Here is a 21077-nt window from a genome sequence, read left to right as displayed (position 1 = left end):
CCTCTGATTGGAGCCGTTGCTGTAGAGTTGGTTTTATCAGAGTTGGGGATCTGAATAGGTTATCTGTTCCCAGTCTCCATATTATAAATGAGAAAACAGGCCAGAGGGGGAAGTGACTTCAAGAAGATAGTGGAGTCAGAACCAAGAATTGGATTTTCTAGCTCATGGTCCAGGGCTTACTCTCTTAGCCTTCCTCTGAGACAAGCTAGGGTCATGGTCTCAGTCTTCAGGGGAAAGAAGGCAGGAAACAACATTCTGTGTCACCCTGACATGTGATCACTGTTTACTCTGTGAAGTTCCCAGCTTAGTGCCTCTGCCAGGTGACTATAGCCTCTGGCATCCATTGTGCTGTCAGGGAAGAGGTTTAGTTCTCAGGCTTCATTAATTCCCAGCTACCAAGAATGTGTTGATAGAGCTCGGCTATGGGCCCTGTATTCCTCATACCTGTGCTGGGTGGTCTGGGAGGTTGGCTGAATTCATAGCGATGTGCCCCTTGGCTTTCTTTCTGACACTTGCTATATTTCTACTATCTCTTCCTCCCTCCACTGCCTGGTTATAGATTGTCCTGACACTTGTGTTTGTCTGCATTGCCCTGGTATTCAGTCTGATTGTGCAACCCTTTGGCAAGTACCCCAGCTTGGAACTGCAGCTGTGGATGTACAACCAGCAGTATATCTTTTCAGGTATGTGCTTGTCTTCCATGCCCCAGGAGAGAGGAGGGTTGAAGCATACCAAGGGTGTTCATTATGCTGAGGGCCAATGATTCTTGAGAACTCAAGAATTGTACAGTAGAGTTGATTTCATCAGCTGTGGCTAAGGTCCCCACACAAACTAATATTGCATGCAAAGAACATCAGTGAACTAACCCTGAAATAACAGACCAGTCCTCTGTTGTGCATTTCAGCTCCTTTCCTCTTCATACTGCTGTTGTGAGTGACAGCCATATGTGTTTTAGGTAAAATGATCTGCCCTTGCTAAAATATATGATTAAGTTATAAGATATTTGGATTTTTAGAGCTGCATTTTAATTTTATAATTGAGTCACAGGGCTTCCATACACTGTCAAAGCATAGCACCTCCATGTTCTTATTTTCTGCACAGTATAATTCTCATAATTATTCTTTTAAGTTGTGGATATTAGCTAGTCTTTATTTTTTAGATTAAAATAACTCCTACTCTGTAACAATCCAGTGCTTTAAATATAAGGACGCAGGAGTTTCTGGATCTTGTTAAGCAGGAGTTTTCTTCAGTCCTGTAGGATTTTTGGACTTGTATGTGGGGGAAGCATGTCAGTGATATAAAAGACAAGGGAAGCTTGATGCCAAATATATGGTCAGAGTCTGAGCTCCCTGTGAATAGTTTCTGTGTTTTATTCATTTTGGTTTTGAGAGCCTGGCACATAGGAAGTGTTTAATAAAATATTTTATTTAGAAAAAATTTTCTACCTCCCAGTTCCTGGTTTGAATGAGTTACTGAGCTTGCTGATTCTCATGATGCTCCCGAGGACATTGGTACACAGGAACTCTCCAACACCCTTACCAAAGACCCTCCTGGCTTCAGGACCCGACATACAGAGGGAGAAACCAATCTGGTGAGTACCACTTTAGCCATGAGACCCTCCATGGCTGGCTGACATTTCAGCACATAAGCCAATGAGTCTTCAAAGGTTTTAATACCAGGACCTAATACCGTTATTTTCCAAGTAAGTGACAAATAACTAATGTGAAAACCACAGTTAATATAGATGACACAAATGATAATGTACTTTTCCATAGTAAAGAAATATGTTTAATATTTTCATGAATCTCATTTGATATTACAAAATAAACTTTACTGGACAAAAAAAAAAAACTCAGAAAACAGACATTGAAAAGGTTGATAATACATATTAATTAAAAATATCATCACAAGCATGAAAATTTAACATTTGAATACAAGAAAATGCTATGAAGCAAAGGGTTGTCAAAAGAATAAATATTCTGAAATAAATGAAGAAAGAGTCAAGATCTTGAATTAGTGACAAATATTTTTAATGTACGACAGATACAGAAATGCCATGGGGAAAGTGAATAGAACTATTTCCTGAAGTGGAGGGGACAAAGGACACATACAGCTTTCAAAAATGCAAGGGACATAATGTATCAACATACCACTTCCTTCAAATAAAAATGAGACCCTCTTGGGAGAATTTAAGCACCATTAGTAGAACACATCTGATAGCAGTTAATGAAATGTTTCATATTTCAGTAGAAAACTATTTCAATGGTGAAAATGATGTAGGAATCAGAAGCATATTCTGCTGCGATTCTAGGAAGTTAACACTTTCCCGAACTGGAAAAAAAGTTCATAAGAAGGCATATAGAGTTATTAACTGAATCAAATTTGTTCTGAAAATAATCTATGTCTAGTGAAACAGCTTACCAGCCGCCACAACTCTGGGATCCTCATGAGACCGATGTCTCCCAGCTGCTCGACTGTCCGCACTCTCATTCCACCAAAGAACGTGAACTGCAAAAATAAACCACAAATAGACTCCAAAAAATATGGCATTAATGAATAAGAAATAACAGAAGAATGAATCAAAACTATTCTATTCTTTAAATCAAAATAGTGATATTAAAAAGGTAAAACTAAATATTTTGGTGAAAAGATTTCAAAGAGTTCAGAGATTTGGTAAAGAAATTTATAAATTAATTAAACTGGTTTTATAGATGAAGAAACACAGAAGGCTTGGAAAAGGAAATTACTAAAGTAAAACAAAGGTACAATCAAAGACAAATCCAAATTTCATGACTTCCTTTTGTATTTTACTTTATTAAAACAAGATTATAAAAAATTGTGTTTACTATTGAACATTTAATATGATACAAAAAGAAAATTAAAAGTAGCATAATGTTAACTACCTAGAGAAAACCTCTCAATATTTAGTGTATTTCCTTTAAAAATGAGTAAAACCAAATAATGGTCTTATTATGTATTATATACATAGTAACAGATTTTTAAAAATCAACAGTGAGTATTTTCTATAGCAGTATTAATTTTTAATGGCTATATGAATTCCTTCTTACAGATATAGCAACTTTTTGTGACAACCCCTCATTGTTGACTATTTAGATTATTTCCTATATTTTAGTATTGTGCAAAATACCGGAATAAATGTTCTTGTATATAACTGTTCATAAATTTTTTATAATTACAATGTAATAGATGTTAAATATATAGGAAAATGCAGATAAACAAAAAGAGAAAATAGGGGTCATTCCTATGCCACCGAGAAATAACTACTCCCATATTTGGTGTATTTCTTTCCATATTGTGTATATATGTATGTATTCCGATATATGCTTATATATTTTCATGTTTATACTTGATATATATAATATACATGTACATTTATTTCTGTATTACATAAAAAAGGTCAAACCACATTGTTTCCAACATTTCCTTAATGTAAACAATATTGACATGTTGACATAAACTTCATTTGAGCATACCTACATGTGTATCTATATTAATAATGCCAATGACAACTACTACTAACATTTATTGGGTGATTATTATGTACCAGACCTGGTTTTAAGCATTTTTCATGTATTAACTCATTTATTCATCATAATAATCTAGGTTATGACTATCATCGTTTTGTGGATGAAGAAACTAAGGCAGAGTGGGATTCACTTACCTATGGTCAAAAAGTTAGTAAGTAGTGGAACTGGGATTCAAACCCAGGCAATCTGGATCTGATTATTTCCTTAATATAAACTCCTAATTATTTAAATTGAGAGAAATAGAGCACATCAGACATATATGTAAGTGTGTGTATGTGTATATATATACACTTACAAATATATAGTGCATATATTATACACTGTTCTACAGAAATGATGTAGTGATTTATAGCTGGCATATTCCCAATTCTCCTAGCATACTTAGACTGATTCAAGATTCAAAAGTGTATGCACATATATTTTCAGTAGTTTTTTCTTACAAAAGTTGTACAAATCCAGTATAGGAAATTTAGAGACTTAAAAAATCCTTTAATCTCTTCATACAGATATGACTACTATATATTTTATATCCTTTCAAATTTCTTTATAACTAAATATACCTACACACACATACACTTATGCATATTTTCTAAAAACAGTTCTGGCAAAGACAATAAAAATAATTAAGGCTTTTTATTTATATTGCTAAATTTTCGGGGGAAAGATTAGGCTAATATGAACCCTACACAGTATATGAGTACTTATTTTTTCCTGACATCTATTAATAATCCTATATCCATATAAGTATTCTTTATTAGGTTAAAAATGGCATTTCATTTTTAATCTGCATCTTCTGTAATATATATTTAGTAGCCATCCATATCTACTTTTAAATAAATTTTTCTTTTTCTTTTTTCTTTCGTATTTCATTTACAGTGATTTAGGGCATGCAGAAAGCCTTGAGCCTTTGTATAATAAAATCATCAGTTCATTTTTTTTTTCCCTTCATAGTTTCTTCATTTGCTTTTTGCCTTAGAAATCTAGTTCTAATCCATATTACAAAATAGATTAATCTACCTTTTAGCAATTCTATGAATTAAATTGTTCTCACTGAAATCTACAATCCATCTTGATTTTATTTTAGCATATGGTATGAGATAGGCATCTAACAATTTTCATAATTTTCTCCTCCATGCATTTTCCCACTTGAACATACATACTTTTGTATATCCTATTTTCTTATGATATTTAACTAGAAGTTGAATTTCTGCATAAAGACCAGGGGCTCAGCCTTGGGTATATTAGGTTTGAGATGTCTGTTGGATATGAAGTGGAGACGATAAGAGAGCAACTGGACATTGTGAGTCTTCCAACTATTTATTAGCTAGCCTTAGTCACTTATCCTTTCAGGTAAACTTTACAATGTTTTTCATAATTTTCCACAAAAACGCCTTGAAATTCTGATTATAATATCTTTCAACCATAAAAGTTAAATACCCCCCACAAAATAAATAAAATTAAATCCCCCAAATATGTCTTATTAAATAAATTTGTATATGTAAATTTACCTTGGTATATATACATATATATACTATATACCTTTCTAAGTAGTAGAAAATGGGTAAATTTTTATGAGGGGCTTTAAAATTTATTTCTGAGTAATATGTGTTTTTTTATAATCTCCCTACCCCAAGTAATGGTGTTAAAAAAATCAATAAAAGTACATTTAGAAGAAAAAAAAGATGATGAAAAGAATAGAATTGATCTTGTGGCTTCTTTAGTTTTTAAAATTGAATCATTTTGATATGTTAGGGAAAACAGTTTAGCATTTAAAAAAGACTTCATAAGGTGTTAAAATTCTAAATAAATAAGATGTAAAACAGGTTTTCTCAACCCTCAAAATTACAAAAAAACTAAAAATTTGGCAATTAATCTATTCTAAATGAAAAAGACAAACTGACCCAAGGAACTTGTTAAGTCACCAATATACATCACAATTTCATAAAAGAAATGGAAAAATTATACCTCTGTTGAGTTCTCCATATTCTGTGTGGAAAACACCAACTAGTTTTGTGTAGCCTAGATTAACATGGGTATAAACTGCCCTTTTAAACGCATCACCCCACAGAGCTGGCCCACCAGGTTTCATATGAAAAGTAGCCAGTTCATAGACTCCTAGAATAGGGAGAAAAAGAATTATTTTACAGAAGGCATTCAAGCAATTTCTAATCATGTTTGTCAATGGAAGGCTTATCTGTATATACAGATTTGGAGGATCATACATTTATACATGTTGTGTAGACATATTGATTATATTTGCATTCTTTTTCTTTGCTTTTATGTTTAGAAAGTCCTTGCCCATGTTTAAGAGTGAGTTGTTAAGCTTAATGATACAGATGACGAGAAGGACTGGAAACTATAAAAACTATTACCTGAAATATTTTGAATCTATAATTTGTCACTAAAACTGATACTGAGAATTTATAACGAAGTGGGATTTTTGAGCTGTGTGAGTCTAGACTTGTAGTAGAAGAAATGAACAAAAGAAGAATTTTCCAATCTCCTACATTTTTCATTCTTCTTTCCAATTTCCACTACTTTTTTTTTTTTTTTTTGGTATAATTTCCCCCTGTAAATTTCCCCCTGTAAATTTACATTTCTAACAGGAACAACAAAGCAAATGATGGACCTGGAGTGATGTTTCTGAGTTTTAGAGGAAAAAAAAACGTAAAGAGATGGTTTTATTTTTCCTAAATATCCAGGTAAATACTTGAAAAGTATTTTATCCTCTGGACAGAACTATAGGGCCAGCGGAGGGCAAAGAAACGAAACAAAACAAAACAAAACCTAAGGGATAAGTAGATTTGAGAAAGAAAAACATGCAAAAGTTACCCAGAAATCATGAACAACACAGAGGAAGAGAACCAAGATTTGACACTGTCCAAAAGCAAACTATTTTATTTAGGTAGTGCTGAGGGCTGAGGGGAGATCTAAGTGGATAAGGATCCAAATAAGACTTTTCAAATTTCTTGGAATCTAAAACACACTACAAAGTTGGGAATAATGGGATAAATAAAATTTAAATTAGTTTATGCTTTTCTAAATCTGACCTTTGTTTAAAACTGGATCGAGATGATAGTTTCTTTATGTCAGCAAGAAGTGAAATCAAGAAGATAAATCTTAAGGAATTATTTTCAAACTGAGAAATAGTATAGCTTGGCAGTTTGAGTTAATTTGCTTCCCCCAAACAGTCAATTTTATAATCAAAGATGTACTTAATGATTTAAGATTAGTTATAATTTGTGGAAAATGCTTTTATATTTAAAAGTTTATATTAAATTAAAATTAACAAAATTTCATACATTATCCCTTCCACACATATTCCCTGTTTCCAATGCACAACTTCTCAACCTTTCCTGTGTCAACTTTTTCTGTAACGCAGCTAAGCTTTATGAATATGTAAGACCTCAATTTGGAAAAATACTTCGGTACCTAATGCTCATTTCTTAAGGATCAGCTAAGAGCTCCAGTTTATTTTTATCTCAATAATTATTCTATATTCCTATATAAAATAATAAATCTGTTTTTTCCAGTGGAACTTTAGTTTTTATTGCTTAAGATCTTTAGTATTTTATTCATTAAAACTCAAAGTGACTAAAAAGGAAGGACTTACCTTCTTTTGGAGGCTTTTCTAATTTGCACCATGGTACCAGATAAGTAATCTCATTCTCTTGTTTATCAATGAGAGCCAAATTTGGAATAAGGAATTGTTCTTGCCATTCCTTATCTTTGGCCAAGGCTTGCCGAACTTTAGTTCGATGAGCAAAATTATCTATGGGAGAAAATAAAAATAAAAATTTTACCCATACTATTTGGATTTCATTCAAATCAGCAAATGTTCATTGGTGCCATATGGGAACACTGTGTTATGCCTTTGGAGGTACCAACATAAATAGAAGTAACATCTGCTCTCAAGGTGTTCATGGTCTAAAAGGGGGAATAGAAATGCAGGCAAATAATCATCATATACTGGGCTTTATAGGCTCTACCACTTAGGCAGTTGTGTGAGAAGGTAAGTTATTGAATCTGTGCCTCAGTTTCTGTGAAATGGAGATGATAATACAACATCTACCTCCAGGGATGTTGTGAGGATTAAATGAATTAATACATGGAAAGAGCTTAGACTAGTGTTTGGCATCTAGTTAGTACTCAGTATATATGGACTATTAATGTAATTGAGGCATTTAATTTACAGTGTAGTTTAGAGAAAGACTATTTTTCTTTGGAGGTGGTGGTAGTGGTGGTCCAGGTCAAGGTACACCTTAAATCAAGTTTAACATAGTGAAATTAAAATGTACTTTTTAAGTTTCTTCTCCTTTAAACAAATAGCTTTCCAAGAAATAGTTCTGATTCTCTTACTGTCACTCATTCTTTTTCCTCACAACTTATTTCTAAATTACCCAAACAGGTATATATTAATACATTTACCAATGTATGGGCCCAGTGCTATCTTTACTGTTAGGCCCTCACAAGACTAATGGTAAAAGAATATGCTTTCCACTGGGGATAAGGAATAACACCTATCTTACAATTTAAGTGAGGTATACCAGGATTTTTAGTTTTATAATGGGCTGTGATTCAACTTGTACTGCATTTAAAACATGAATTATGTTTTAATGGGGCTTGTTCTATTACAATAGGGAAAAACTCTAAACCAAATACTAAATGAAATTATTAAGTGTTCCTTAGATATCATTAAGTCCTGATGTGGACACAGGCGTAACAAACATTCTGGGGATTCTTGTAACTTGTTCTCCTTCCTCTTCTAAACTTAGGAATTAGATCAGCATCAATATGGGAAGAACTCTCTCTGATTCCTTTTCCTTTGCCTACCTAGAGTAATATAGTGAATTCCTTGAAACTCTAGGGTATGAAAATGAAACAAACTTATGGTCTAAACAGAATTATTAAATCTTAGGTGAGGCTTAAAAGTTAACCGTCATCCCCTATAAACCTCCATTTTCATAAAGCCCCTAAATGTTTGAATTTTTCCTGCTAAAATACTGATATCCAGGGCTGGGCACGGTGGCTCACACCTGTAATCTTAGCACTCTGGTAGGCCGAGGTAGGAGGATCGCTTGAGGCCAGGAGTTGGAGACCAGCCTGAGCAAGAGTGAGACCCCATCTCTACCAAAAATAGAAAAATTAGGTGGGCGTGGTAGCATATGCCTGTAGTCCCAGCTACTCAGGAGGATGAGGCAGCAGGATTGCTTGAGCCCAGGTGTCTGAGGTTGCAGTGAGCTAGACTGATGCCATGGCACTCTAGCCTGCGTGACAGAGCCAGACTCTGTCTCAAAAAAAAAAAGAAAGAAAAAAAAAACCCTGATATCCAGCAGTAGCTTTAATACTAAAAGATATTTCTCCTTTCCATTTGTGATCTTAACTTGGACTTTTGCAATCACTGCTTTACATTTTTCATAAACTGTTTTTATAACAAACCATTCTAAAATTTTTCAGAGAATGAAAGTCTAGTTCACAATTTTATGATTTTATATATGAGACACCACACTTCCCAATTTATAAAAACATAAGAGTTCAAGAGGTTATTAGAGGTGTGCCACTGGGAAAAGTAATCATTGAATTTACTTTTTAGATATTGCTTTCTGAAAGTTTTACTCATTAATAACTTGTATGTATCTACAGAAATACAGATCCAAGAACTAAGTCTCTTATATCTAACAGAATGAAAAATCTTTACTGAACACTTAAGCTGATGACTCATACCATACTTCCAAATATGAAACACTTTATTCACTCTGCCTCCAAATTCTACACTCCAGTATCCAACCAATTCAGAGTGAGCTGTCCGAAGATGAACATTTTTCTTAAAATTTTCCAGAAACTCATTCATCTTTGAGGGTTTAAGATAATAGGTACGAAATTCATAGAATGTTCCATCATATTGTCTGGGGCCTGTAGCAAAAGATGAACACACCTGAAGGAAAGATAAGGCAGATTTAAATATTTGGGGGAAGGTAGGATTTATTATATTACATTACAACCAAATCTGAGTTGCGTACAAGGTACACTCAGTAGACTCATCCATGTTTCTTCTTCTCTCACCAACTCTCCATCTACATTTGTTTACATAGAGATGTCAATAAAGATAACTACTCTTAAATATGCTGAATATATACTGTTTCCTAGCAAAGGTTTACCTTGACCTACTTTTTCATAAAAAGCTGTTCATAAGAAGACATTGGAGTCTTCATTATATTCCTTTACCCAAGAACTACAATTAGGATTCTCATAAATTTATTAGGTTATTAAGTATGAAATGTCTGATTTCCTTAAGTACTAAGTTTTACAGTTGATATCTCTGACATCTCACTTTGACGCTTCTTGTTTTATTTTTATTGTCTTTTTATCCTTAGTCTTTCAAAGGCATAGTTTGGTTTGTGATTATCTTTCAAAGTTTTTTTAAATCAGTTTTTGTGAAATCACAGATAAGTCAAAAATTCGTGTTATTTTCGAATATGAGTGGAACCAATGCAGTGCAGACAGCTCAAAATATCAATGAAGTGTTTGGGGAAGGATGTGGCTAATGAGCGCACAGTACATCGATGGTTTGAGAAGCTCCATTCTGGTGATTTTAATCTTGAAAATGAGCCATGTGGGTGATCTGAGAGCAAAGTGGATAATGATGAGCTGAAAGCTGTAGTGGAAGCAAATACATCTCAATCTGTGTGTGAATTAACAGCAAGGTTTGACATTACTATTCCAACAATATTGGACCATTTGAAACAAATCAGCAAGGTAAAGAAGCTGGATAGATGGGTTCTGCATGAATTAAATGAGCCTCAGGAGAGAAATCTTGCCTTTCTTTGCTGTCACAACATAAAGGCGAACTATTTCTACACCCTGTTGTTATGTGTGATAAAAAATAGATTCTTTTTGACAATTGCAAGCATTCAGCACAATGGTTGGATAAAGATGAAGTGCCGAAACACACTCTAAAACCAAATATTCATCAAAAAAAACCTAATGGTGTCTGTCTGGTGGTAGAGTGCCAGTATTATCCACTACAGCTTCATGAAATCTGGTCAATCGATTACAGTGGATGTCTACTGCAACCAACTGGACAAAGTGATGAGGATGTGATTAAGCAGCTGAGATTGGTTAATAGAGATAGGCCAATTCTCTCGCAGGACAATGCTTGACCACATGTCACACAAACAATGGTACTCATACTACAGAGGCTGGAGTTGGAAACTCTCTGTCATCCACTGTATTCACTAGACCTTGTTGACTACCATTTTTTCCAGGCTTTGGACTACTTCTTGGTAGGAAAAAGATCCAATTCTCAACAAACTGTGGAAAACGCTTTTTGTGATGTCATCGCCACGTGCCCTCCAGGCTTCTTTGCTGCTGGCATAAACAAACCACTGTGGTTTTTTTTTTTTTTTTTTTGAGACAGAGTCTCACTCTATTGCCCAGGCTAGAGTGCTGTGGTGTCAGCCCAGCTCACAGCAACCTCAAACTCCTGGGCTCAAGTGATCCTCCTGCCTCAGCCTCCCGAGTAGCTGGGACTACAGGCATGCACCACCATGCCTGGCTAATTTTTTCTATGTATATTTTTAGTTGTCCAGATAATTTCTATTTTTTTGGTAGAGACGGGGTCTCGCTCTTGCTCAGGCTGGTCTCAAACTCCTGAGCTCAAATGATCCTCCCACCTCGGCCTCCCAGAGTGCTAGGATTATAGGCGTGAGCCACCGCGCCCGGCCCACAAGCTACTGTTAAGATGGCAAAACTGTGTTGATAGTTTAGATGCATACGTTGATTAACTGTACTGCTTCTTGTTTGAGATATAATAAACTATTGATTCAGAATTAGACATTTCATATTTAATGACCTAATACAGTTTTCCTTTATTTAGCTAATATTCCATCTTTAGTCAACAGTGTATGTGTTAGAGTAATACATATAACAGAACATCGCAAAATATATACATCTTTTGGCAGGTATAGTAAAAACCATGTTTACTAGCAGAAAACTCTTTTAGGTTCTTAAAAAAATAAAAATTGCTATGCAGGTCAAAGCATTTCCTAAATTAAATGAAGTAAACTACTGGTCAAAAATAGGAATGGAAAGTTAAGTAATGAAATAAAAAGCTATGACCTATCCGGTTGCATTGTAATATAGTGGTAGACTATATGAAAGCTGAAAAAGGAAAAAATTCAGAATCAGAATTTTATGAATCATAATTAGTTTCTAGTTATGATGCAATATAAAGAAGGGCATTTGATGCTTCCAGTTACACCAGGTTTATGGAAATATTCCTTAAGAATCATTAGTTGCTTTTGAAATAGCCATACATTCACTATAAATTTCTAATTCATGTTCTAATTGAACTTTACTGGCATTCTTGTTTACAAATCCATCTTATGTAAGTTTAGTTAGCATGTGTCCATTTTCTGAAGCTGCTTAAACCAGAAAAACCTATAGCTATGGACGAATTAGGGCTTACACTGACTACCCGATAATGTCTAACGAAATTAGTGGGCTTTTCTCTGATATATCTTTGTTTATATAATACAACAGTATATGTATTTTACTTAAGTCTGCATAATAAGGCTTAATGATAATCATCTATCTTGAGTTAATTCCATTCATGTCTGAGTCATATTCTTATTGCCTAAATGACTATTGCTTACCATCTAAAACAAGTGCAGTTGCCCCTGCTGTTAGTGGACATTCTTTCTGTGCTTTTTAACCAAACTCTAATAACCGAATGCAATTAGAATAAACAACTGCCTAGTATCAATAGTTTAAGAAATATTATAAATAAATCAGAAAATGGGCCTATGGGACATTTGTAACAATTGCATTTCAGGTTGATTCCATTAATTTGTATTTGGAGGACAAAATATTTGGCCAAAGGCACACATTTTTATTATATTTCACAGGAATAATATACAGTAAGGAACCTGCAGTGAGAGAGGAGTGGGTGGCTGGGTGGGGAGCGGTAAGATTTTTGTCCCAGAACAGACTATAACTGGGCTGGGACAGAAATCATGAGTGCTTCACATAGCGCCCTTACCTCCAACTTAGGTCTCATTCCTACCAGCAACGACTTCCAATTCACTTATAAGGGAACAACTGGTAGACATTTAAAAGTTCAGAATAACGCTGTAAGGAAATAATTCTTGGCCCCGCCCCACTAGAGAGAGAATCAGAAGGATAAAGACTGCATTGTTAATCTAGGGTGAATGGACATTACTGTCGTCTTTAGTGTTCACTAGAAAGTCTGCCTCTGGAATCGGTTAACCCCCTTCCTATCCTGCCCCTTGAGAAAGGAGTAAAGGCCTAAACATCGCAAGGAAAAGAGACTTTGAGTTAGATTCACAAAATAAGCCAATGTGCCACAGTTAAGCTGAATCATAAATTCCGTTTTGTACATTTCTCATCAAAGGTTAAGAGAGTTCATCGTTTTGGTTCCAGGGCTCCGGACCCTGCCTGGCTTGGGGACAGACCACAGGAGACGCGGGTGACTGGACGAGGTCCAGCCCCACCGGGACCCTGGGCCGCCTCCTCAAGGTTCTCCGGAAAATGCTGGAAAGTTGTAGATTTCGTTTCAAAGGGGGAGGCTGGTTTTGCTGCAAGCCGCTGGTTGGCCTTCCCCACTTGAACCTAAAATCTGGAGGGGGCGGTGGCCTGTAAAGCCACAAATCAACAGGAGTCCTGACATCGTCAGGAGACTACGTGGCCAGCCCTTCCTGAGCAGCAGCCGCGGTGCCGGGTTGCAAAACCGCTTCAGGGGTGTCCTCGGGGCCGCCTGGCATCCAGGCCAGAGAAGCCCTCTGTCCGCGAGTGGCTCAGGAGGCGACCTCGACAGGGCAACCTTCCCTTGGCAGCCCCCTTCTCCTCAGGCGTGTCCTGGGGTCTCCGCCTCAGGACTCTGGGCTCGCTCAAGTACCGGGCAGCCGCGCGGATGCTCCAGGTCTGAGCTTGCGAACCGGAGGCGCATGCGCGGGTCTCCCGCGCTTCCCGCCCGGCCCCGCCCCTGCCCAGGGTAGTGGTCGATCGCTCCCCGGTGGCTCGTACCTGGGGCGCGAGCATCCGCGCAGCCAGCGCCCTAGTGAGGCCGCTTCGGACGGTGAGCATGGCGCGGCTTCAAGCGCTGAGAAAGGCGCCAGCCACGTCCTTTCTTAGACTTCTCTGAGGGCTTCCCGTTTGGAATCGAGCGGCGCCTGGACAACTGGCTGACGCAGGCTGGGGCGGAGTCGGCGGGGTGGGCTCCGCCCCTGGCCGGGAGGCGCGTGGGGCCAGTCAGTTTGGTGTCTGCGTCTTTGGCGCTGACGGTTGGTCCGCCTGTGATTTTTGCCCCAGTGTCAGAGGTGATATTAGAATGAGCTGAATGCTGAGATCGATCGGTCCTGCTCCAGTTTTCTGCGTCCACCACTTCATCCGCTCCAATGCCCAGTTGTACAGAATTCGTAAAAGTGCGGGGATTGTGCATGTTCCTGTAAACCTTAAAAGCAAAACAGCAGACATCTGATCTAGTTCTCCCAATCCTGGAGTATTGGTCCCCAGAGTAACCACTTTCACCATTTTAAGCTCCTTCCTTCCTTCCTTCTTTCTTTCTTTCTTTTTTTTTTTTTTTTTTTTCTGAGATAGAGTCTCACTCTGTTGCCCAGGGTAGAGTGCCCTGGTATCAGCCTATTTCACAGCAACCTCAAACTCCTGGTCTCAAGCAATCCTCCTGCCTCAGCCTCCCAAGTAGCTGGGACTACAGGCATGCACCACCATGCCAGGCCAATTTTTTCTATATATTTTTTTTAGTTGTCTGGCTAATTTCTTTCCATTTTTAGTAGAGATGGGGTCTCGCTCTTGCTCAGGCTGGTCTCGAACTCCTGACCTCAAACGATCCTCCCGCTTTGGTCTCCCAGAGTACCAGGATTACAGGTGTGATCAAGCTGTTTCTCCTAATGCCTGTTTCATTATTTGTAAATAGCCTTTTCTGCTATTCCTTGATTTTTCAGTTATGGATAGTATCTATGGAGTTCCTCCTATGGAAGATGAGGATTTATGGGAAAAGTATTTCTCAACCTTTTGCTATTTTAGATTTTTCTTATTAAGTATGGCTGTTTTTTCCTTGGGTTTCAGTTGTGATACCCATAAACATCCATGTTGTAGCATATGTCAGAATTCCCTTCCTTTTTAAAGCTGAATAATACTCCATTGTATGTATATACCACATTGTGCGTGTCCATTCATCAATGGACACTTCCACGTTTTAGCTATTGTGAATCATGCTGCTATGGACATAGGGGTACAGATGTCTCCTTGAGACCCTGCTTTCAATTTTTTTGGGTATATACTCAGAAGTAGAATTGCTATATCATATGGTAATTATATTTTAAATTTTTTGAGGAAGTGCTATACTGTTTTCCATTGGTTATCCCATTTTACATTCCCACTAACAGTATAGATGGGTTTCAATTTCTCTACGAACTTTTATTTTAATAGTAATCATTTTAATGGATATGAGGTGGTTATTTCATTGTAGTCTTGATTTGCATTTCTCTGATGATTAGTAGTGTTAAGCATCATTTTGTGTGCCTATTGGCCATTTATGTATCTTCTTGGGAGAAATGTCTGTTCAAGTCCTTTGCCCATTTTTAAATTGTGTTATTTGTGTTTTTGCTGTTGTGGCCTGATAGATTTTTAAACTACTGATTAGTCTTTTACCTGCCTTTGGATTTCTTCATTTCCTCTTTTTCTAATTTTTGGAGTTGGATTCTTAGTGCATTAATTTTCAATCTTTCTTATTTTCCAATGTATGTGTTTGTAAGATTTCTTTATCTCATAAATTTTGATGGTAATTGTATTATCATCAAGTTACAAAAATTTTGAATCTTTATCATGATCATTTTAACCTGTGAATTATTTAAAAGCATGTTTTAAAATTTCCACATTTAAAAGCATTTTTGAAGTTTATCTTTTCAATATTAATTTCTAAGGTGTTACGTAATGACCATATTTTGTCATTTGAATGATATTGATGCTTTGATATTCATTGAGACTTGCTTCCTTTCCTAATGCATCCTCAGTTTTATAAACATTTCATTGGATTTAAAAACATTTTCTACTATTTGAGCACAAAATTACACGCCCACACACACATACACGATTATTGCAATTTTTAAGATGGGCATTTAACTTAATGCTGTCTCTGCTTAATATCTCTGTAATCCTCTCGTATAATACAAGGACCTTAAAATGTATATTTCTGATTTCTAACCCCTCTCAACATCTTCCATGTTATTGTATCTAAGATTTCACTTTTACCTTATTTTTAAGTCTCCAAATCCCTCTGTTTCTCTCTTTCTCCCCCTCTCCCACCCCGGACCCTTTCTCTCTCTTTCTAACAAAGCCAGTGACAGTTTAGAATTACCCACATATTATATTTACCAACTTTTTTGTTTTCTATGAAAAGTTTTTTTTTTTTTTGCATTCCATTTCTTTCATTTAGGAATAATTTCTTTCTTTCTAGGTCCGAGTGGTAAAAAGCCCTTTTTTTTTGTTTCGAAAAATGGTTTTATTTTGCCTTCTCTCATGAAAGATGTTTAGTTTGATATACAGTTCTAGGTTTTCATTTATTTTGCTTGAACAATTGGAAGATAATATTCCATTGACTTTGGGCTTCTATTCTAATTGACATTTTTGCTCTGTTTTTTATTTTGAAGCATTTGAGAAAAATAAATACTATATGCTATTATATATTAAAATATAAGACAATTCATTATTAAGAGAAGATTGTACTTCATTTTTTTAAAAGAGGTAATACATATTCTATGTGGGAAGCCAATTCCTTATTTCCTTTTAGGTACTCATTTACCATTATAGTTTGCTTATTTGCAAACATGCTTATATGCTTATATATCAACTTTTAAAAGTAATTCACTTTACTGTAAATATTATGACATATTGAAAATATTTATTCAAAGCCACCTTTTGTAAGTTTTAGATTTTGAAATTTAAGTGTGCCTGCAAAATAATGCTACAAAATCTAGATTGAATGACACATATGCAAAAGAATAAAAAAGGAAGTTATCTTATGGAGTATCTGTATAGAGGATCTTAGTCTAGGGATTATCATTTTTCTCTTTACATTGTAAAAATAACAAGTAAATTCTGTGTTTCACAATTTGGTATCTTAGAGAAGAGATTTAAGGCAAATACTAATGTCATTATATGACATTACACGTTACATAGTGAAGCATAATGCTGTTTTGCACACACTATTTACTTCTGTTCAATCATTCTTAGAACTTCTAACGATTTTACTGATACAGTAAGACAACTAGTTTCAAAATGTGGTAAAATTTTCTAACCTAGCTTAAAACTAAGAAATATAGAGCACAGGATTCTCTTAAAATCTATTTTGCCTTGTGCTTTTTGTCTAAAATTATTTTGGTATTTGTCTCTTTTTCTGCTGCCAGGAGTGTTTTTTTTTTTTTTTTTTTTTTTTTTTTGGCTTATGTTGCTGAATTTTAATCTATCATATGAGAAGATTTAGGACATTGAAACACAGAGATATCTAAATTTGTGTGTATTTCTCATGAAGACATTATTTCCTTCTGAACCAAGATCAATATAATACATAGTCTTTGTCATCTAATTGTCTTGATTGATCTACTTCATTAATTTCTTTCAGTTGTTACTCAGTCACTGAGTTATATGCATTTTTGCTAGCTTTCAAAATGGTTTGAAATTTAAACCTTTGATCAGAAGCATAAAATTTATTATCAGTAGTTCTTTCATCACCACTACTAATAGTGTTCAGTATATTGAGCAAACTCTCATTCCGTATTTTAAAATAATCTTATGCATTATAGCATGATTATTAACCCTTGTATTTGGTAATCACCTGAGTCATTATTATAATACAACCATTATGGACTTAAGTTGTCCTTAACCAACAGTGCTTCACATTTATAATCATTTTTTGCCCCACATCTTCTGTGAGAATATGAGTAGCATAGGAAAGAAACAGTTCAGCCAACTTACAGATTAATTGTTTGAATATGACTTTAACTTTTTAATTTTTATTAAGATTCTAGATCAGAATAGGCTATGGGAAATGTGAGTGATTACGTAATTTGGTTGTTTTAAGAATCGAAATGTTACAAGATATATAGGAGATTATCATATACATATATAAGAATGGCATTATCAAAAACCTCATGGCCTTAATTGTATCGAAAAGGTGAAATTAATTACCGAATAAATGCTGTAGGAGGAACCAGATTCTTTTGCTAAGGCTTCTACAATCTAACATGCCTGAAGAATCAGTAGTCCCCTCGGAAATAGCCAAAAACACATGAAGGGATATCACAAACAACACATCCTGCTAATGAGATTTGCTGTCTTCTTTTTTTCTTATTACCTTAGTAATTGATTCTGGTAAATCTGATATATTTCTTTTCTTTCCTTTTCTTCTCCTACCCTTGCACCCATCCCCCAGGAATAGCAATTGAAACCCTGACAAGAATTCAGGATAGGAAATTAAGTTTCACAGGGACCATTAAAATTTATTTTTTATTTCTCTCTTGTAAGAGTTGTAAATAACCTATTAAAAAGTTTTGCCTTTTTAAAATAGTAGAACTTTTTCCTAAATTAAGTTTAAAAGAATTTATGATACCATTTTTAATTCAGTTTCTACCCTTGCCTCATTCACTGATATAACATTCATTCAAGAGCTGTATTCCTGACAGGTTTTATATATTTTTTTCAACACTGTAGTAGGAAAATTTCAAACATAAATCAAAACTGAAAGAATTTTACATTGAACATCATATAGTCACTGACCAGAGTCTACCATTAACATTTTACTATTAATAGATTTGCTTATCTCATATCTGTATATCTATTCATCCATCAATCAACCCATTAAATCCATGTCATTTTTCGATGCGTTTTACAGTAGATTGTTTGTGGTAGCCACTGGCACGTGGGGCTAGTGAACACCTGGAATGTGGCTGGTCTGAACTGAGATGTGCTAAAAACTCAAAATATACAGTGAAATTCAAAGATGTAGTACCAAAAAATTTCATTAATAATTTTATATCAAATATAAAAATAATATTTTGGATATATTATGTTAAATAAACTATTATAATAAATTAAAAAAAATAAATTGTATACATCATTACACTTTCCCCTAAATACTTCAGCATGTATATCATTAACTAGAGTTTAGCATTTGCTTATAATTTAAAATTTTCATACATTAAATTCATAAATCTTAATGTACTATGCAGACTTTTGTTGGATGCATACCTGTGTCACTCCAATACCTACAAGATATAGAACATTCACATAATCTCAGAAAAGTTTCCTCATCCCTGTCCCAGTTGATACCTGCTTTATGCCTCCCCATAGGCAGCTGCTGTTCTGATTTTTTAAATACCATTGATTAGTTTTTACCTGTTTTATAACTTCAGTATGTACTCTTCTAAAAACAAGATGTGGCTGCTGTGTAGAGGATGGATTGTAGGAGAAAAGTGGGATCAGGGATGTGATTTGGGAAGCCACTGCAGTAGCCTAAGTGAGGTGATGGTGGCTTGCCACATTAAATAAATAAAATACAATATAACAAGAAGTTTAATAAAACCATCTTACAAAATATACAGAAGGGGAAGAAACAAATTCTTTATGGAGCTACTGATAAAACAGTGAAAAGGTGACATTTGTGAAATGTGATTAAAACAAGAGCTATTGACAAATAACGTAATAGGACAAAAATTCTTAACTTGGGAGTGGTAACAACTTTTCTCCATAACTTGGGGCACAATTTCTCAATTCCTTCAAAACCCATCTTTCTCCAAATTCCTTTCCCTAGGAGCACAGATTCTATTTTTTCTGTGAAAAAGGCTGTCATAATCAAGGACGGATGAGATGGGGAAAAAGAGAGACGGAAATAGTAAGAAGACTGGACATTAGGAAAGAGTGGAAAGAGATGCTCCAGAGCAGTTGTGGGCTGTAATGCAATGACATTTTCTATGAAGTGTTGCTGTGGTGTTGGAGTTTTTAAGAAATTCAAATATAGATGTTAAAACTACTTTTGATTTCAGGACTCTTTCTTTGTTAAGAATATAAGGGTTATAATGATAATTTTAATACTTATAATGAAAAGCAGGCAATGGAGTGTGTTCTTTCCTTTTATATTTGGCTTTTTATTGAAAGTGAACAAATTCTAAGTGTACCACTTGATATATTTTCACAAACAGAACATATCACTCAAGGTGCTTATGGATTGGATTTAGTATTTCTGAATCATTGCTGGTGAGGAAGCACTATTATTTTATGAATTCCTTTTCCATAGTTCTAAGAGTAGAAGCTACATTCTGCTTTGGGGGTAGGTTCACTCACCATAATGGGAAGGACCATGTTGAAGAGAGCTTTGAGTCATGTGTCCATTCATTTTTATTGGGAGAAATTGTGATTCTTTTTTTTTTTTCCTATTAAGAACAGCATTTATTCACTCTGGGAGGCCAAGGCGGGTGGATCATTTGAGCTCAGGAGTTCAAGACCAGCCTGAACAAGAGCGAGACCCCGTCTCTACTAAAAATAGAAAGAAATTATATGGACAACTAAGAATATATATAGAAAAAATTAGCCAGGCATGGTGGTGCATGCCTGTAGTCCCAGCTACTTGGGAGGCTGAGGTAGGAGAATTGCTTGAGCCCAGGAGTTTGAGGTTGCTGTGAGCTAGGCTGATGCCACAGCACTCTAGTCCGGGCAACAGAGTGAGACTCTGCCTCAAAAAAAAAAAATAAATAAAAATTAAAAAAAATTAAAAAAAAGAACAGCATTTATTAAGTAGGAACAATCAAAATTATCAGGGAAAGATTATTTCCAAGTTGCTAAGTAACTATTGTTAAGTAACAGTGTAAAAATCTCCTATAAAATGTACTAATGGCCGAATACAGTGCCAGTGATTCAAGCCTCATTAATGTGATGTAGTTATTTATTTATTTATTTATTGCTTTTAAGCATCCTTATGTCTGAAATTACAAATAATCATTATTGGCATTTACAAGTAGAAAAACTAAAAAAGCAAAGAAATATCTCATCACTACCTGATGAGGTGATAAAACCTCGGAATGGCCGGCAGCCGGCAAGGCATTAATGCAGCTGTGCATTTACATCCAGAGATGCACATGTCATTTTGGTTAAATGTCACTGCCCAACTTTCAGATGTCCCCTTGTTATTTTTTTCTCCACATTTTTCACATTAACTTCAAGCAAGGTAAGTTTATACAACCTCTTACACCTTGTTAATAGCTATTGTTATTTTCTTTCTGAAGGCTGGAATGTATTTTTTAAATTTAGTAATACACAATTATTAAATAAGCACCTTTATCTTTTTTTAGTAGAATAAAAGGAATTTAAAACATATTTACCCTATTAATCACTTCCATATTTACATGTCATTATCCTGAATTTTAATTCTATTTCATTTTTAATCCACCTAGATATTTTATTTCATTTATTCATAGTCTTTTACATTTCCACATAATA

The 21077-nt window shown here is 35.1% G+C and overlaps 1 protein-coding gene across 2 annotated transcripts; it reads right to left on the bottom strand.

Annotated features, from left to right (window-relative positions):
- Positions 1-2006: 2006 nt before the first annotated feature.
- On the bottom strand, positions 2007-13745 carry LOC138387463 (protein NipSnap homolog 3A). 2 transcript variants are annotated; one of them, XM_069474513.1, is made up of 6 exons: positions 13593-13745; positions 9273-9483; positions 7162-7320; positions 5514-5663; positions 2422-2508; positions 2007-2331 (listed from the first exon to the last, which is right to left on the bottom strand). In XM_069474513.1, the coding sequence occupies exons 1-6, from the start codon at positions 13650-13652 to the stop codon at positions 2255-2257; spliced, it is 744 nt and encodes a 247-aa protein (XP_069330614.1). In that variant the 5' UTR covers positions 13653-13745; the 3' UTR covers positions 2007-2254. The 2 variants fall into 2 exon arrangements, with proteins under 2 accessions (XP_069330614.1, XP_069330615.1); XM_069474514.1 differs by lacking the exon at positions 5514-5663.
- Positions 13746-21077: the final 7332 nt, after the last annotated feature.

The sequence above is a fragment of the Eulemur rufifrons genome, chromosome 7 (genome assembly GCF_041146395.1).
Source record: "Eulemur rufifrons isolate Redbay chromosome 7, OSU_ERuf_1, whole genome shotgun sequence".
Classification (NCBI taxonomy): Eukaryota; Metazoa; Chordata; class Mammalia; order Primates; family Lemuridae; genus Eulemur; species Eulemur rufifrons.
The sequence above is the reverse complement of the archived record's forward strand: the minus strand, read 5'-3'. Positions and strand labels throughout refer to the sequence as shown.

Excerpts from the sequence above, each read along its gene's own strand:
- LOC138387463 (XM_069474513.1), bottom strand. The coding sequence starts at position 13,652 with ATGCTCACCGTCCGAAGCGGCCTCACTAGGGCGCTGGCTGCGCGGATG. Across the intron at positions 9,484-13,592 it reads CGCGGATGCTCGCGCCCCAG|GTGTGTTCATCTTTTGCTAC; the intron begins GTACGAGCCACC and ends TCTTTCCTTCAG. Across the intron at positions 5,664-7,161 it reads AGAAAAGCCTCCAAAAGAAG|GAGTCTATGAACTGGCTACT; the intron begins GTAAGTCCTTCC and ends TCCCTATTCTAG.